The sequence below is a fragment of the Pyrus communis genome, chromosome 9 (assembly GCF_963583255.1).
Source record: "Pyrus communis chromosome 9, drPyrComm1.1, whole genome shotgun sequence".
Taxonomy (NCBI): domain Eukaryota; kingdom Viridiplantae; phylum Streptophyta; class Magnoliopsida; order Rosales; family Rosaceae; genus Pyrus; species Pyrus communis.
The window spans coordinates 123,464-142,515 of record NC_084811.1 but is presented as its reverse complement, the minus strand read 5'-3'; the positions used below and the strand labels follow the sequence as shown (position 1 = coordinate 142,515).

Sequence of the window (19,052 nt, the reverse complement as noted above, 5' to 3'; positions counted from 1 at the left end):
TGTGGCGGTTTGGCCACCATATCATGTTACTAGTTTACTTATATTACAATACATATATTTATATTATATCATGATTCGTGTTATAATAACTATCGATGCAAAATAAATATGGTTTAGGGTAGGTAAATTGTGATTACTCAAGTTGACATGGTTTAGGCTAGGTAAATTGTGATTACTCTCAAGGAGAATAATAAACTCTTTTTGTGGATTTGAAGTTGGGATAATTTCTCGTATGAAACACTAGAAACAAGATTACCGTGGTTTCTCATATGAAACACTAGAAACAAGATTACCGTGGTGACATCTATCACCGAGCATGTGGGTTCCAAGTTGGGACAAATGGGGGCAGTGGAAGAACCACCATGAAGTTATAGTTGTTCTTGATCCCAATAATTTTGAAAATTCTATATATATTTGTTTATGTATTGTATTTGACCTCTACAAACAACTAAGCAAACTAAACTACAACTTCATCCTCCTACTTCTTCTATTTTCTTCCATAATATTTGCCTTTCATTTCTTCTCGTGTTCGACTCTATTGTGCGATAATGTGCCCGATGAAATACTTTAGTTGAAAATTCTTGTTAGTCTTCAACATTACTCCACAATATCCTGCATCCACCCTAGACAAGTCTCTACAAATAATAGTAGTTGTCGACATAAGTTGGCATAAACTTTGGACATATGTTGATATGAATTGACATGTGCCCACAAGATGCTCGACAAAATGACTCAAGGAAGCTCTTTTTTTTATTTTATTTTTATTAATATTATGACCTCATTATTAGAAAATCCTGACTATAACATTGAATGTGGGGCTTTGCATTGATTAATTACTGGAGGGACCAATGATATATCACCACATGGGGGCTCTTCATTGGGGGTTGTCTTGCTTATCGATGGTTACGATGAATGTTCTTTACACTAGGCCTCTTTACAAGGCGATTCTCCAATTCGTACAAGAGGCCCTTGTTCCTACAATAAACTTTTAGACCGATCAGAAGAATGATAGATTTCCTTGTTAATCTGAAAGAAATGGTACTTTGCCCATACGAGATCCTTTCCTCTCGATCATTAGCATGAAAACCCCTATTAATATGGTTCGCCTGAGTTGCCTTGCTAAGATGAGGACTTCTTTTACCAATCGGTACACTAGGGTGCTCCTTGCCGATTTGTAGTTTAACTCGTTCTACATGTAGTGTAATGGGGATGGAGACACGGTGCATCGAGATGTTCATATACGAGGATTCGTGTTAAATGAATAGGTGTGAGTGTTGGGCACTCATTGATCAATATTATGTATGACGTACATTCATATTATACTACGTGAATAAAATATATTATGTAATTGTATGAAATTGTATATTAAAATTTGTAAGATATTTGTAGGAGGAATTAGACTTTTATTTAGCCCACCTCGTTCATTTCTTTATAATATAAATAATATTGTTTGTTAAAAAAAAAATCACACAATTTTGCAAATTCCCGAAAAAAAAAAAAAATGGAAGGAACGAAAGAAAGCAAAGCCAAAGCCAACCGACTGCCCGAAAAATAAAGTGGCAATGACGTGATTTGGTGGGAATGAGTGGCCCTTATCGAAACTAGGTAACTTTAAATAAAGAAACTTGCCGTCTCCCTCGCCAAACATTTCCTCGTTTGGTTGCGGGTGTCCTTCTCTCGTCGCGTTGCCTTCCCCTTCTCTCCCACTGAGAGCCTCACGTCACATAACCTGAAACCAACTCTCGCAATTAGCACTTCTCCGAGATTCACGAAAGCGGAACGCTCGAGAGAGGGAAAGAAAGCTTAGAGAGAAAGAACCAATGGCTGTGAGTCTGAATTCGATGCTGACCTTCCCGTCTCACAGCCTCACTGCCAAGTCCCACAATCTCAGATCTCCCAAAATCGTCATGGCCTCCACTCTTCACTCCTCCACCAAGTGAGTTTCCTTCTATTCAATTCATTTCTGCATTTTCATCGCATGTGTGCGCGGCTGATCATCTTGGGGTCTCGGATGCCCACTTGGCGAAAATGCAAATGGGTATCGCCAAGAACGAATTTTTAACCATTCTGCTGATCTGGGTTTTTACTTTGCGAAAGGTTTATGTTAATTCAGCTGAATAGAGGCCGTTTTTGGATTTCTGGGCTTCTATTTTGCGTTAATCTCATTCATTTTGTATGCATTTTGAGAAATATTTTGTTATTATTGAGGTTTGTGGACGTAATTGAAATTTATTTTATTCCTATTTTATTTTTTGTTTAATTTTTGGGAACTGGTTGTTAGCCAATTCCTTTTTTCTTTCACCTGCATGCATGGTTCGCAGTTCAATTTTTGCTGCAGGACATATAAAAGAACTTCTAATGATGATTGGATGTTTTTTGAACCTTATTTTCTGAAAAAATTAATAAAATCCTCTTTGTGCTCTTATTGCTATTGAATATATTCTATTGATCTTGCTGGGATATTTTAAAAGTTTTTCTGTTATTTATGAAAATCACTAGTAGGTTTTCTGTTTGTTGTTTTCAATCTGAAGGCATGCGTGTGTTATTTAACTATTTCTTACATTAGTTGAGCTGTAGATCTGATTTCTTGAGTTTCTCTTTCTTTTTGAACTGTGTCCTGTAAGTTGACTAGTTTCATTTATTTAATCGATTTATTCAGTATATGTTATTTCATATACAAGTATAATGCATCAGTTCCCCCCGTTTCTTTTTTTTTTTTTTTTGTGCAATTTGTTGTTTTGTATTTCTCCGAGTACTTGCTATCAAAGAGTTATGGAGAAAGAATATGGGAGAAAGGGTAAATGAAGAAAGTTGGTGGGAGGGAGAAGAAGAAACAAAGAATAATGAATGAAAATAAAAACAGCTTTAAAATAGTTTTTGGTTTTTAGTTTTCATTTTGTGTACTTTTCCTCATACATTTTCTCTACTTCATTCAGACAACTCTTCTTCATCCTTCTTTCCCCCATAAACTTTCCCCATATCTCTAGCACAAAAAAGTGAACTAAAACTAAAAACTAAATGGCCCTTTTTGTGTGCTTAATGTTTGAGTCTACGCATTTGCTTGTTTGTTAATTATATATCATTTTATGGGTTCGTGCAATGTAGGTTGTCGGGTCATTGTTTTCATTGTGCTAGACAATTATTCCTTATATTTTCAAGCGTGTACGTGTCATACTTGTTGATATGGTTAGTGGTATTCTTATTGAGATTTGCAGTGGTATCCATGAAATCCACTATGTCCATGTTCTCAAGTTTTCAGTTTTAGCTGTTACACCGTGAGCAACAACTACGGTTTCTTCTGTTCAGTTTCACTTCTGAATTTGATAACTGCCTGTATATTTGATTTCTCTGTTCTGTATTGTGGTTGGTCATGTTTGTTCGCGTCTTCTTAGACGAGCTTACATCTCTGTTCACTCTCACTCTCTCCCTCCCTCTCCTCTCCACCCACCTCAATCGGCAATCTTAGTCTCTTGCTCGGTTCTTCTTTTTGTTAACTTTGTATTACTCTATGTACGCTCTCTCTCCCACCTCTATATAGTTATATAGAGAACTATGAGGTTGTTAGATTCAGTAATTGAAGCATACCAATTTTAGATCTTTTCTCCTGTTTTTTACAGAGAGACTGAGAATCTGAAGAAGTCTTTTGGCCCTCCACGTGAGGTACATGTTCAGGTGACTCATTCAATGCCTCCTCAACAGATTGAGATCTTCAAGTCATTAGAGGATTGGGCTGAGAATAACATCTTGGTGCACCTAAAGCCTGTTGAGAAATGTTGGCAACCACAAGATTTTCTTCCACTTCCTGAGTCAGATGGATTCGAGGAGCAAGTTAAGGAGTTGAGGGAAAGAGCAAGGGAAATTCCTGATGATTACTTTGTTGTGTTGGTTGGTGATATGATCACAGAAGAAGCCCTTCCAACGTACCAGACAATGCTTAATACCCTAGATGGAGTTCGGGATGAGACTGGTGCAAGCCTTACTTCCTGGGCTATTTGGACCAGGGCGTGGACTGCTGAAGAGAATAGGCATGGTGATCTTCTTAACAAGTATCTTTATCTCTCTGGACGAGTAGATATGAGACAAATCGAGAAAACAATTCAGTACCTTATTGGATCTGGAATGGTGAGTTCTTTGTTTCCTCTCATTTTGTCTGTTTTTGTTATTTTTTGGACCGTGATATTTTTTTGAGACATTTCTGAGTCCACGCTTAGGAATTTCAACATTGTAGCTAAGATTTTGAAGTTATATTAATCTTGAAGGATACAAACTTGTGAACTAAGGGGCAATGCAATTGTTATCTTCTTTTTTTCTTTTACATTATTTGCTGACTGGAGTTTGGGATGCTTAAAACTTTTCAGCTGGTCATAAATATATTACAGTAGGGAAGATGAGAACAAGTCATGAAATGTTAATAGTACACGAGGTCCTAAATTTCCGGCGTATATGGAAGACTTTCTTTATGTTCATTTATAATACTATGCTTATGGCACCTCAGAGAACCTCTGCATTGTAACCGTTGTGGAATTCTAGTCTAGTTGATGCTCGAGTTTTTAAGGGCATGTCTAATTATCAATTCCTTGATGTAAAAAAAAAGGGATGTTTAAATTTCTGGTGATGATTATGAACAAAATGGTTGTCTATTATCTCATGTCGGCTTGGAAAATGAAGCATTTATGTGTGACTTATTGAGTTAACAAACTATTTCGAGGAATAGCCATTAAGAGATTACCTTGATTAGAATGTTGTACCTGCATGATTGTCACTTATTTTCATGGATGTAATCTCATGAGTTATCACTACGATGATTTAGAATAGACACACAAGCACACACACGCTGACAGAAGATTCTTAAGAAAGAACATCTACCCCATTCTCCCCCTCTCCTATTTTGGTTGCTTGATTTAAACTCTGCACAGCTTACGCTTGTTAAACGTAGCTGAAATTTTCTGTTTATACTGTTATTACCATGACTATTGTTACTTTTATTATTATTATTATAAATATTAATATTACATTTATACTATTTTGGTTTTCAATTTTGCGTATTCTGTAGGATCCTAAAACAGAGAACAATCCCTACCTTGGGTTCATTTACACTTCATTCCAAGAGAGGGCAACATTCATCTCCCATGGGAACACAGCCAGGCAAGCCAAAGAGCATGGGGACCTGAAATTGGCTCAGATATGCGGCACCATTGCCTCGGATGAAAAGCGCCATGAAACTGCGTATACAAAGATTGTGGAAAAGCTGTTTGAGATTGATCCAGATGGCACTGTGTTGGCCTTAGCTGACATGATGAAGAAAAAGATATCAATGCCTGCCCACTTGATGTACGATGGTCAGGATGATAATCTGTTTGATCATTTCTCAGCTGTTGCCCAGAGGCTTGAGGTGTATACTGCCAGGGATTATGCTGATATATTGGAGTTTTTGGTTGGAAGATGGAATGTGGAGAAGTTGACTGGTCTTTCTGGTGAGGGACGCAAGGCGCAAGATTTTGTGTGTAAATTGCCACAGAGAATCAGGAGGTTGGAGGAAAGAGCACAGGGAAGGACCAAGGCTTCATCCCTTGTTCCATTCAGCTGGATTTTTGGTAGGGAAGTAAAGGTTTAAGCAGGTCCCCCGCCCCAACTATCCCCATATCCTACCGTGTCTGGTAGAGAGAGTAATTTCGGTAGGGCTTTTTGTTGATGCACTGTTTATTTTGTCTTATTTGTCATCCTACCTAGAAACTAGAACAAAAAAAAAAGAAAAAGAAAAAAAAAAAAAGGGAGAGTAAGGATTGTGTTGGTTTCGTTTTCCCTTTAGAATGAATGAATGAATGAATGTGTTTATGAATGAATGAGGAAGGATTGTGCTGCTTCTGCTTTCCCTTTCCCTTGAGAGTGAATGATGATTATTTCTGGTTCGCTTCAGTTTATGAAGTAATTGAATGATTTGCCTTCTCTTGTGATGATATCGTCCATCCGTCGGTTGGAGGGTGAATGATTTTATTCTGTAAATAATTCAAAATACTAGCAGTCCCAACCCAGCCACTGCCAGCCACAACAATTCCAAAACTGGTAATTACAAATTTTCGAGCGAGCGAGCGAGCGAGCGAGCTATTGAATTTGAATCAACGAATTAATTACTACATAATAATAAGCAGCGGTAGCAGCACATATACATATATTATGATAAGGGGGATATTTTATAGAATATAATTATAATATGAAATCAAAGGAGCCTCTGCCGAAGTGCAGTTGTTGTATGTTTGATGTTCCGTGTCAGACTTGGAAGGGCCATGGCCAGTCCTTCAAATCCTCGTCAGCTGCTTGTTGCACCTTGGAACTCCTCGTACCAGCACCAGCACCACTTCCCTCAACAGAGGCATAGTACCTCAGGAAGAAGGCGAGTGTGAGCACCACCCACTCCAAGCAGAATATCACCACGCTCAGCCCTCCTGCCAATTTCAGAATCACACTCCCATCCTCTTCCCTTACGTACGACTTGAGCTCCCCGAGAAAGTCCCCCGTCCTCGTGAACACCAGCACCGCTACCGACCCTTGGAATATCGCCGTCAGTACCGTCGACACCATGTGCGCTCCGTACCACTTGGAGCTCGACCTTCTCCCCGCTGCCGCGCATCCCGAGATGGCCCCGGCAATTGTCAGCACGTGGAGCAGGATCAAGAAGAAGCCGCACACCGACGGCAGCAGCCGCAGAGACAGCGTCAGGAAGATGCAGCTGGAGGCTGCTCCCAGCAAAATGTAGTTGCTCAGCAGGAACACCTTGTGGGTGTGGTATGCCGACTCTGACCTTGCTCCTCCCAACTTCGCCACATTCATCGACATGCCACCCATTTCCGAACAATTATCGAATGTATGTGTGTGCCTAATTTGTAGACTGTACCCACTAAATACAATACTAGATGGATCTGGGATTTCTCAAAGCTGATATTCCCCTTTTCCTAATCGAGAGAGAGAGAGAGAGAGAGAGAGAGAGAGAGAGAGAGAGGTTTATGATTCAGGATTTCAGATTGTGGGGCAAAATCCCTATGTATTTATATATAAAAATGGGGTTAGCGGAGTGGAGGGCTAACGGTCACCTTTTCTTTTGGCTGTCAAGTGTGATGTGAGAGGCTCCCAAATCAAATATGCGACTTCTTGTTCGTGAGGATCAGAAATATGACCGTTGGCGTTGGGACCAAAGTTAAATATTACCAAGCTTTTGTAACGGCTACTTGATTAATTTTTGCTCTTTATTTGTTTTTGTCTGATTCAATTATTCTGTTACATCTTCACATTATTTATATGCTCTTGCAATATTGAATTGACTAGGATTCAAGGGGTAAGATGAAACTATTATTATAATTCAGTCGCACTATCGAGAAAACTTTTCTTGCAAACAGTATTACTCCTTGCTTTTGGACAAGTAATCCTATTATTTCTAGTTCTCATCCAACCCTAGTAATTTTGATCAATATATATATATATATATATATATATATATATATGAAAGCAAAACTTATTTATGTATTTGAATTACCTACGTTCAAAGTTGTAGCTCTTCCTCCAACCAAAAAATGACAACCTCTATATAAATCAAAAGCACCTCATCAACGCACATTAATTACCAATAAAATTGTAACGGACATGATTGTATAAAATGAGTAATGTTTTTCTTCACTTGTAAACAAAAGTTTATCTGTTCAATAAAATTGACTAAAACATAAGGATTTGTAATCACACATTTAAAAACATGGTTTAGGAATGATAAACCAAATGCAAATAGGTCTTTTAACTACTCAATGACAACTGCGTCATCCTACTTTAAAGCTAATACAGAAAATAACAACAAGAGAAATAAGGGAATAAGTAACCGGATTAAGTGGTCTTGCCCAAAACCCCTTTTGTTAAAATACATTTTGATGGTTCTGTTGTCAACGAGGTTGCGGCGAGAGGCTTTATTATAAGGAATGCTCAAGGTAATCCTATAATCGCTGGTGTGTTGAACCTAGGAGAAAACACTATTTTTGTGGCGGATGCCTTGGCTCTTCGTGAGGCTATGAGATTGAATAAAAGGAAAAGGTTGAACCACATTATTGTGAAAGGAGATTCCAAGCTTATTATTGATGTTATCCAAGGGTTTTGTGACGCTCTTTGAGATATTAAGTTCATCTTGGAAGATGTTTGATGGTGTGTTGCCTTGCTTCAGTAAGCCAAATAAAATCATGTGCTTAGGGAAGCCAATTTTGTGACCGATGTCTTAGCTTCTATTGGTTTGAAAACCTACACATTTGGGATTCTTGTGTCCCGGCTGGAGCTCAGAATGCCTTGTCTTTTGAGTGTGGAGGAATTGGATGTACTAGAGTGTTGGCAATTTGAATGAAATTTTCTTTATGAGCCAAAAAAAAAAAAAAAAAAAAAATTTAAATTCAGATTCAAGGAATGGGCCGTAAATGAATTTGGTTTATGGGTAGAAGGGCTTTGGACCTCCACGGGTCAGGTCGCAAATTTTGGACCCAAAAGAACCAATTAGGCCCAAGTGATGGGAAAGAGCCCAAAGTTTCCCGTTCCTTTTTCCGATCAGTTTATTATTACACACCATTAGATTTACAATTTGGTCTGTTAGTCGGAGTCGCAGGCAAACGATGGCGTTGGAGGAGGGCTCGCAGAATCACCAGCTAGAAGAAGAAGAGCAAGCGCAGAAAATTCAATCGGGTGCGTGGCGTGCAATTATTTCTTTATATTTTGTAATTTTCGTTGTTTAGCAAAATGACCTCAATCCTAATCGTTGTTGAGCAAAAAACCCTTGGAAGTTGGAACCTGTATAAATATATACATATAATTAACGTTGTATGAACAAATACAATGCAAGAATAGAATAAAAGAAAAGGTTTTTGATGTGATTTGATTTGGGTTTGATTTGTAGGAGTTGGAGTTGCAGCAGCAGCAGGAGGTTGGGAGCAGAAAAGATTGGGGATGGAAGAAGAGTTGAGTGAAGTAGGATGGTTCATTCTGGGCGAAAATCAACAGCATGTTGGTCCCTACGCATTCTCGGAGCTGCGGGGTGAGTTTGTTTTGTTTGCCTTGCCCTACCCTTACCCTAGCAGCACCTTATATTATAATATTTATAATCTATAATAATAATAGTAGTAGTAGTATATTATATATAGTATGAATACGAATATGAACATTCAATTGTCTTTGCAGAATGAAGAATAGTGATTCACCTTTATTGCTATGTAATGTTGAATATGGAAATTGAATTTACTGGCACATTGTTTCCTTCCTCTCAATTAAAAGTTCTACTCGTAATCAATCGAATAGAGCAATCTTTCAGTCTCACTTATCATGTTCAATTTCACTTCGAATTTGCTTGCTTACTTTGCGACAGAGCATTTCTCAAATGGTTACCTCACCCTCCATACGCTCGTCTGGGCTCAAGGAAGATGCGCATGGCAGCCACTCTCCTCCATTCCCGACCTCGTCACTGCAATATCTCACCACGACCAAGTACCTCATGTTTCAACCGCAGGTCAATCATTTTTCTTCTTCTTTGGAATTGGATTATCACTTCCATGAATTACAAGACTGACAATTTATTCACTTCCATTGCAGTGCCCCCAATCCCAACTTATGATGAGGAAGACTTTGACAAATGGCAGAAGCAGGTTAGTGAGACAGAACAAGCAGATAGTGACAGACCTTCCATGCCCCCGGAGGGTGAGGAAGAATTTACCGATGATGATGGGACTACATACAAGTGGGATCGGGGTCTTAGGGCCTGGGTTCCTCAGGTTGGTTCATGGTTTCTACAACTTCTTATGCTTTTCTTATATTTTATTTTATTGTTTGTAGTGGTTTTTCTGTTCATGGGATAGCTGGTAGCCTGCCAATGAACACACGCAAGTCGATTTTGTTGTTTGGTTGCACATTGATGAACCTTGAATAGAATGTTATTCCAATTTTATGAAATAGGAAAATTTGAAATCAAACTTGAAAATTTGTCGTGTATTTGTTGAATTTATATTTGGCTGATTTAATTTCTATTATCTAATAGGATAGCGCTTTCGGAGTAGAAGATATGACATTTTTGCAAGAAGAGGAGGTTTTCCCTGCTGCCAATATTTCTGAGGCCACCGCAAGGGAAGAGGTTAATGCACCTGTAAAGGCTTCTGATCCCTCCAAAGAAGATGATATCAATGGTAGAAGTGAGTTAGAAGGCAATCAAAGTTCTAAGAGGAAATTGTTGGATACGGAAGCTGACAAGAAGGTTTGCCCCCTTTTTTTTTAATTTTTTTTTCTTTTCTTTTTTTCCATCAAAAGTCTGCTAATCAAACTGTATTTTCTGGGGATGTGTGATTGGATCCTATTATTAAATTCGGTTATGCCAGTCTAGAGTGGAAATGAACTATGTGTATAGGATTTATGTAGCAGTAATGGTTGACTCCCCCCTGTCTTATTTCCTTGTATTTTCAGGAAGCTAATAAACCTCCTGATAGTTGGTTTGAGCTGAAGATCAACACACATGTTTATGTAACCGGATTGCCTGATGACGCCACAGTCGACGAAGTAAGTCACTGTCATTGTTTCATGATTTCATCCTCTGTATTTATTGGGGCATGTTACTAATTTTGGAGATATTCGTCAGGTGGTAGAGGTCTTTTCCAAATGTGGGATTATAAAGGAGGTAAATTTTTCTTCTTCTTTTTTCATAAAGTTCATGTTGTTACTTTGTTGATTAGTACCTGACGGTTAAATAAAGTTGAACTCACAATTGAATTAATCTTTTTGGAATGGAAACTTTTAAAGATGCTAGTACTTATCTGAGGTTTAGAGTTAAAAAACAATCCGTTATATAGCTTTGAATCATATTTTGCATAATGAATTTTATTTTTTGTAGTCCAGTGTTTATTTGCAACCAAATTCTTAGACTTTTTCTTAAGAGTTATTGTCAAATTATATTGGAAAGTGGCCTTGTTATTGCATCATGATACTAAGTGTGAACATCTATGCACTGCGTAGCTTAATGGATAAATATCTGCTCTCATACCTAACACCTTATAAACTCGATACTCATTAATGAAATTTATAGGATCCTGAAACAAAAAAGCCTCGTGTGAAGTTGTACGTTGACAAAGAGACTGGAAAGACAAAGGGAGACGCACTTGTTACATATATGAAGGTAACAATGCTTTTTATTACTTTTGCGGTCTTTGTGATTGTAACATGTCATATCTGTGTATCTTGTTAGATGTGTTTATGTGTACTATAGGAACCATCGGTTGTTTTGGCTACCCAAATTTTGGATGGAACACCTCTACGCCCTGGTGGCAAGGTTTTTATGTCAGTCACCCAAGCTAAGTTTCAGCAGAAAGGTAATTGTTAATACGTAGTAGTCAGATGATATTGGTTGAACTGTTTTTTGCTTTGTATTTTTAGTTTGAGATTTTAACATTTTTGCTACTTTATAGACAAATGAGAGAACTACTTAAAAACATCATCGACACAGTATTAGAAACATTTTCAACAGCATGCCATAGATTATGAGCTTTCAATTGTGTTCTGATTTATTTATGACCTTTTGTTATGTATCCAGGGGACACATTTGTTGCCAAACAAGCAGACAACAAGAGGAAAAAGAAACTGAAGAAGGTGGAAGAGAAGATGCTTGGCTGGGGTAGGTTATTATCTTAATATTAGTTGTTTTCTTACTTAACCTTATTTTTCATGCTGATTGATAACTAGAAGGCTTCTTGTATTAGATATCTTAATTCTGGGGAAGGAATACCTCATATTTTGATTACTTTGCACTTATGCTTAAAGCTTCTAGTCTTGTTGTCCAAATGTAGTATGCGTAGCTTCTGTAGTTAGTTGTTCCCTCTCTTTGTGAATAATAATATGCATTTTTGTTTTATCATATGACATATATTATAGAAGTTCTACATTTTGAGTTTTAAAATGGGGTGTGCTATCCACACATCCCTTTTTACTTCTCACACACCCCTTGTTAATTTCTGTCCTTTGATCTTCTTCAATTCCTCTGATCCAACAGCTGAAAATTGAAAGGGTGTGTGAGAAGTAAAAAGGGGTGTGTGTATAGCACACCCCTTTAGAATACAAACTACGTTTTCTTCTACCCTCAGTGTGTTCATTGTTATAGTCATGAGGAAATTTCTGCGGATCATATACATATTCCTATGCTTCACAAGTAGTTTCTTGGTGTTTTGGTTTTACAGTGAAGCATAGTGTGAATCTGTAATGTGGATGTCTGTGGATAATTAGCATATGCCTATGCGTCATAGCCTGCTGGACATGTTCTGTCATAATTTTGGCATGAATTACCTTATGTGCTCTGCAACACTCATAATATGATCACATTTTCTTCTTATTGAACAGCCGGCCGTGACAATGAAAAGGTGTCAATTCCAGCTACTGTTGTTCTTCGCTACATGTTCACTCCTGCTGAAATGAGGGTAAGTTCATAGCTGTCCATGCTGCTGGAAAACTTATTTTTTCCTTCTGCGTAACACTTATTGACAGATCAATAGTTGCTGATGTTTATTTGCACACACAACTTTCTCAATATATAAAGCCTGTGCGAGAAGGCTATTTTATCATTCTGATCCAGTTCTGGTTACCTTTCTCTTAATGTTTACAGGCAGATGAAAATTTAGGTCCAGAATTACAGGCAGACGTTCAAGAGGAATGTGCGAAGCTTGGTCCAGTGGACTCAGTGAAGGTAATATACCCTTCATAAGCAAGTAAACCTGGCCTAGGACTAAACTACCGATACAGCATGTGTGTGTGATGAAGAATGGTACTCAGAAATTCTCCGTGATTTGTGCATACATGTCTATCTATGTTCTTTTTTCTTTTCCCTTTCCTAATATCCTCAGGTTCCCTTTTTTTTTTTTTTGTAGGTTTGTGAGAATCATCCCCAGGGAGTTATTTTGGTCAGATTCAAGGATAGGAATGATGCTCAAAAGTGCATAGAAATGATGAATGGGAGATGGTAATTAATATTGTGTGTTTAGTAAATTACAATTGCCGTTATTGTGTAAGGCTGGGTAGATGGTGCTGCTGTGAGATTTTTCAGTGTTCCCGGAAATATGAGCTGGTACACCACTTGTGATGGCGCTGAAAATTTTCTTGCTGCTGAGAACTTAATTGTCTCTTTTTTTTCGTTTTCCAATGTTTTTTAGTTTTCCCATTTTCTTTTGGTTCTACATTTAATTATTACAATCTTTTTTTCATATGTTCATTTAGGTTTGGCGGTAGGCAAATACGTGCAAGTGAGGATGATGGTTTAGTTAACCATGCTTCTGTCCGGAATCTGGATGAGGATGCTGCACGGTTAGAGCAGTTTGGCGCCGAACTTGAAGCTGAATGAGTTTTATATCAATGCTCAATAGTTATGTTAGTCATACATCTGAATCAATATTCCTTGTGAAACGATCCGGCATCTGATGATCGTTTACTGTTTGTAGAAATTGTTGTCACGGGATTTATGAATTTGGAACAGGGCCATTGTGAAGATGTTTTAGTCGGGTCTTGTAGGTTGAAATATACTCGTAGTGCTTAGAAAGTAAAGAAGCGTTTCTGAAATTGCAAGTAATGTTGTATATTCTGCCTAATTAAGGTCTTTGCTGCTAACTTGGATACCTAGTCGAGTTTGTTGTCATTTTTCGATTTACTTAACTGTTTCTGATCTTTCTTTGTTCACGATAAGAAGTTTTGTGTCTGTAAAGGTCTCTGTCTCGAGTGGTTGTATGGACACCAACCCCAGAACTTTCACCTTAATGTTTCTCTCCCTGTTTTTCTTTCAATCCGCCTACCACCATGGAACCCTATATCGCCGCCTTTCGAGCTTGACCTAAAATGGTTTACTTTGGGGTAACAGTTATGGAGCTTTGACCTAAGAATCAAGAGAGAAGTAAGACGGGGCGTGGAGGAGAAGAAAAAAAGGTGTGTGAGAATCATCTTCCCAACTTGAATGGAGTTTAGGACTGTTATGCTGCGGACTTCGCTGGTTTGTAATGGTTTAACCGTGTTCCACTTCTATCCCTCCCTATAACACCAAAAGATGATGGACGTCGATGTTGCTGTAACCATGTTCACTAGAACAGACTTGAAAAAATGAAAACTTTATGTTAATTATTGCCGGGCCAAACATTTTAAACTTGGAGAAATGCTGAGGAGGCCCTCTCGTAATGTTACCCAATAATATTTTTTGTACAATTTTTAAGATGTTTTCAAAGAGATTAACGTTAAAACTTAACAGTCCAGAACCTGACGAAGGAGCAGTTAGTTATACGGGTCGTACCCGGGAGCAGAAGCCCACGTTTCATTTTCTGCACTTGTCCTCCCCATCTCCCCATAGACATCAGGGTTTTCGAATGTGAACAGTACGGTCACTCGCTGTTTGAGTTGAGTAAACTAGGCACGCAGAGCAGACCCATAGACAAAGATGTGGAGGTCTGCAGTGACAGCAAGAGCAGCGTCCCTTTCGACGCGGGCGGCGGCACGGACGCTGCGCGCAGCTCATCCAAACCACAAGGTGCTTTCCTCTAAAACCCTAACCCCTCCTCTAGTTGATCAATCTCCCCATTTTCAGACTAGATTCCAAAACCCTAGGTTCTTCTCTCAGTTCTCAGAAATCCGTAGCGCTTCTGATTCCGCTCAAGGAGAAGAGCTTCCCGTGGGATTTGGTGAAAATGGTGATTCCCAGCTGGACAATCTTGCCGCTGGGAATGGGGATGGGGACGAAAAGGGTTCGGAGGGTGGTTATGTAGAGTTGCGGAAAGGGGAAGAGGTTTATGAGATTGATTTGCAGCAGCTGGAGAGTGTATTGTCTCTCCTTCAGAGCAGTGCTGGTGGGAGTCTTGAGTCTAGTTTTGATGCTTTAAATTTGACTCTGCATCCTGAGTTTGTGGTTAAACTAGTTCAAACACCGCTTGTTTTGGGTGAGAATTTGATTAGGTTTATTAAGTGGGCTTTGAAGGAGAAACCCGACTTTAGAGTCACTACCCATGTCCTCGATGCGCTTGTACGATCTACATGTAGTGGCCTTGTTAGGAAGAGAGATGTATACTTTTTGTGGGATTTGGTTGAGGAGATTGGTGAGAAAGAAAATACTCTGTTGAATTTGGAAATTCTCAATGACTTGATATCCTCATTCTCAAAATTGGGTAAAGGGAAAGCTGCTTTTGAGGTGTTCAACAAGTTTGCTTGTTTTGGATGTGTCCCGAATGCAGATTCATATTACTTTACAATTGAAGCACTCTGCAGGCGTTCATTTTTTGTTTGGGCTCAGTCTGTTTGCGGGAAGATGCTTGATGCAGGAGCCTTGCCTGATGGTGAGAGAGTCGGTAGGATCATATCTTGGTTTTGCAAGGGTAAAAATGCTAAAGATGCCCATTTGGTTTATTTGTCGGTGAAGGTGAAGAAACAGGACCTGCCACGCTCGCCGGTTAATCTTTTGATCAATTCACTCTGTAGGGAGGATGAAACCGTCAAACTAGCTCTAGATATGTTGGGTGATTTATCTGGAGAGGCACGGAAATATGGGATTAAGCCCTTTTCAACTGTTGTTCAAGGATTGTGCAGGATAAAAGATGTTGATGGGGCCAAACAATTGCTTCTTGAGATGACAAGGGAGGGCCCACCTCCAGGAAATGCAGTTTTCAATTTGGTTATCAATGGTTATTCTAAGGCTGGGGATATGGGAGAGGCAATGGAGATGATGAAGCTAATGGAGAGTAGGGGGTTGAAACCAGATGTGTATACTTACACTGTTCTTATACGTGGCTATGTAAATGGGGGTCAGATGGAGGAGGCTTGTAAAATATTGTCCCAAGCCAAAAAGAAGCATCCGAAACTGGGTCCTGTGACTTACCATACACTCATCCGTGGATTTTGTAAACTGGAAGATTTTGACAAAGGTTTGAAGTTGTTGGGTGAGATGAAACATTTTGGGGTCCAACCTAATGTTGATGAGTACAATAAGTTGGTCCAATCTCTTTGTCTTAAGGCTCTGGATTGGGAAACGGCAGAGAAACTGCTTGAAGAAATGAAGGATAACGGGTTGCATCTCAATGGGATTACAAGGGGTCTTATAAGAGCAGTCAAGGAACTGCAGGAGGGAGAAGTAGAGATTGCAGAAGCCTAAAAAGGTTATATGGTTTTTGGTATGTGGATACTACAATGAAGTTGTGCAAAATAAAGTGAAGCTTTGCAGTTTGTTCTGTTCATGGTGCTTGTTAAACATCTCCCATCTCAATCATATAGAAAATGAAGATTGGATATTTTTTTCAAATCTTTTAGTGGTCACTTGGGTAACTTCACAGCTAAGCCAGAGGCACGCCCCTGAAAATTGGGGACTTGGTCCCCTTCCTTGCAACATTCAAGTTTGCTCTTATTTTCGGGGTGCCCATTTGCTCCATCTTGATATCAGGGTAAAATAACTGCAGTCTTTGGCTTCGTTTTTACTATGAATTTTATGCCTTTTAATTTTTTTCTTGTTTGAATTTTGATGTAATTTATGTTCTTATATGCTATTCGAAGGTTAATGTTACTTGTGTAGATGCAGTTAAAGCTCAGGCAAGTTGCAGTATTTGTTCTGAATGAGGAAATTTTGTTTAATTGTGCCTCCGGCTTCTTTTATTTCAGTTGCAACCCTGTCCTCAAGTGGGTTTCAGTTCTTCTGTTGTGTTCTAAATGTGCATGTATGAGTAAACTTGGCCTGGTTATTTACGTGATTTTCTTCTAGAAGATCTGAAATCTGAAAAGCATTCGTTATAGAGCAGAGAACAGAAATGTTTCTGTTAGGGCGGAAGATGTTCTGCAAAGCTAGGTAGGTTCAAGCGAGGTAGCTAGGTAGGTCCAATATAAGCTGATTTGCTGATCGATAACCTATTTTTCCTGGTCGTGTGCTTTGAATGTTGTATAGCAGAACAAGATAGTGTCATTCACTGTTGATAAGCGTTGCAGTAAAGAATGTCATTCATAAATGATCAGCAGCATGAAGCTCTATTTGGATGACATGACAATACTCTGGAATGAATCTGGATTTGATGCCATTTGGGGCTCGAAAATTAATTACAGTGAGGAGCTTTGCTCTCCTGCGCATCAGAGGACAAAAGAGAAGGGTTGGGATTTAACTAAGTCTCAACTCGTGAGAGAAAAAACAAATGTGCAGAAGAGAATTTCCGAAACAATGAGTGCCTCTCACTGCTACTTTAAGTTACTCCTTTTTTTTATTTTAATTTTTAATTTTTTTTTAAATTTAATATTAGCAATCTTGCACGCTTGAGAAAGTCTTTTTCTATATCACGGCATATGAAATTCATTTTAATTTTTCTCACTTGAGCATGCATAAAGACATTTTTTTTTATAAAATCATGCCAAACATTCTTTACATTACTAATTTTTACAATTATTTACAATAAAAGCTATACTTTTCTTACTCTGATCTTATCTTTTTAACGATGATAGAATTGTAAGAGAGCGAGCAAGGGGTTCTAAGCTTAAGAGTATGATGCTTTCGAAGGGCATAAGTTGTGGTCATAAGAAGCAAGAGGATTGATACATAAGAAATTAAAATATCGATTCGCTTTGCTAAAGCTCTCAATATGCTAAAATTTGACAAATTAAAGTAAGAGTGCAAGCCATAGAAACTATACATATAAGAAGAAATAATTATGTATTAGGCTTACCACCTTGATGAATAAAAGAAACGACAATGGCCAAAAGAATATCTAGGTGCTTATCTTCAGCTTCCTCCGCATGCAATGGCTACTTTTAAAAAATCATTAAGCAATATTTCTTGTGAATTCTACTTCCATTGAACCTCAAAATCAATTAGCGGTCATGGGTAGAGCAATTAAACAATTAATTTGTCTAAACGACAGCATTAGAAATTTAAGGATATATTAGGTACTGAACCCCACTTATGAAACAATGCATAAAATTACATGCACACATAACCCCACTCCATAGAGATCCAGCAAGCATCTTACTGGTTGTTCTCAAAATCTGGTTGCGCATAACTTCACCAACAACAAATAACTCCTCCCTTGACGCAGGAGAGACTCCCACCTTTTCTACACAAAAATTATCAACATTAATTAACAAAATCAAGGAGAATAACAATTCTAACTTTCACATGCTAAAACCAAAAAATAATCTGAATGCAATGGCAACTTAAAAGATTAAATGATCGATTAGGTTACCTCTAAAATCTTGGAAAATTTGAACTTTAACTCATTATTTCCGTATCATCACAACCATACAAATTGAAAAGAACTACACAACCATCGGCAATCCAAAGCTTTAAACTTTCTCCAACAAATGAAATCACGGAACTCAAACTTAAGGCGTGGAGAGCTAAGGCTAAACATACCAAAATACCCATGATTTTTCATAACACGCTGCCCCTCGCCATCAACCTTCAGTAGCTCATCTCTCTAAAACTCCTCAAGTCCTTCCGCAACCGCATTCATTTCTCATTTCCCACTGTCAAGAACCCTAGTGAACCCTTCAATCCGCCGCATCCAGCAACGTCACTTCGTTACTCGATAACATTGACTTCGCCCAGCAACCCTCGCCACACCTTCACAGAACCACATTAGTAGAAGATAAGAGAACTAAAAAATAAAAATCACTAACCTACAAATTTAGAGCATTGAATTAGAGAAAAAGATAGCAAGTGGTCCTGTAGATGAAAAGATGTTGAAAGCGTAAGTTTAAACCTCGTCGGTGACTAATCTAACATCTAAGATAAAAAATTAGAGAAAAAGATATGAATGACACCAATTTTCGTTTTGAGCGTGATTTAGGTTGAGGAGGTTAACTTATCTTTTTTATTCAAATGTGCAATTGTAGCGGGTGTGAAACTGATCTCTTTTTGATAACCGTATGTTGGTTTCATATTTTTCAATTTAATTTATTTACATTTTTTTGTACAAAATATCCTTGGCAATTCTAACCCTAATTTTTCTGTCAACTTTGACTTTTTTTGTTTGAAGGATTTTTATGTCCAATTATTTTTTGTGAAGCCTTGAGAC

At 38.3% G+C, this 19,052-nt stretch overlaps 4 protein-coding genes across 5 annotated transcripts; 3 read left to right on the top strand and 1 right to left on the bottom strand.

The window, feature by feature from the left end:
* The first annotated feature begins 1,646 nt into the window (after window positions 1–1,646).
* LOC137744674 (stearoyl-[acyl-carrier-protein] 9-desaturase, chloroplastic-like) lies at window positions 1,647–5,828 on the top strand. Its single transcript, XM_068484445.1, has 3 exons — window positions 1,647–1,936; window positions 3,618–4,122; window positions 5,054–5,828. Exons 1-3 carry the CDS (start codon window positions 1,821–1,823, stop codon window positions 5,612–5,614), a joined length of 1,182 nt encoding a protein of 393 aa, XP_068340546.1. The 5' UTR covers window positions 1,647–1,820; the 3' UTR covers window positions 5,615–5,828.
* A 280-nt stretch (window positions 5,829–6,108) lies between these two features.
* On the bottom strand, window positions 6,109–7,018 carry LOC137744675 (uncharacterized). The gene has a single exon (XM_068484446.1). The coding sequence runs from the start codon at window positions 6,841–6,843 to the stop codon at window positions 6,268–6,270; it is 576 nt and encodes a 191-aa protein (XP_068340547.1). The 5' UTR covers window positions 6,844–7,018; the 3' UTR covers window positions 6,109–6,267.
* Window positions 7,019–8,605: 1,587 nt separating this feature from the next.
* On the top strand, window positions 8,606–13,599 carry LOC137745027 (splicing factor U2AF-associated protein 2-like). Of its 2 annotated transcripts, none has more exons than XM_068484879.1 (14): window positions 8,606–8,703; window positions 8,915–9,052; window positions 9,380–9,520; window positions 9,634–9,782; window positions 10,046–10,258; window positions 10,465–10,557; window positions 10,637–10,675; window positions 11,081–11,170; window positions 11,261–11,363; window positions 11,585–11,665; window positions 12,385–12,461; window positions 12,647–12,727; window positions 12,909–13,000; window positions 13,255–13,599. In XM_068484879.1, exons 1-14 carry the CDS (start codon window positions 8,634–8,636, stop codon window positions 13,376–13,378), a joined length of 1,491 nt encoding a protein of 496 aa, XP_068340980.1. In that variant the 5' UTR covers window positions 8,606–8,633; the 3' UTR covers window positions 13,379–13,599. The 2 variants fall into 2 exon arrangements, with proteins under 2 accessions (XP_068340980.1, XP_068340978.1); XM_068484877.1 differs by having other exon boundaries at window positions 9,604–9,782.
* Window positions 13,600–14,240: 641 nt separating this feature from the next.
* Window positions 14,241–16,655, top strand: LOC137745026 (small ribosomal subunit protein mS80 (rPPR6)-like). Its single transcript, XM_068484876.1, has one exon. The coding sequence runs from the start codon at window positions 14,456–14,458 to the stop codon at window positions 16,154–16,156; it is 1,701 nt and encodes a 566-aa protein (XP_068340977.1). The 5' UTR covers window positions 14,241–14,455; the 3' UTR covers window positions 16,157–16,655.
* The last annotated feature ends 2,397 nt before the right edge of the window (window positions 16,656–19,052 follow it).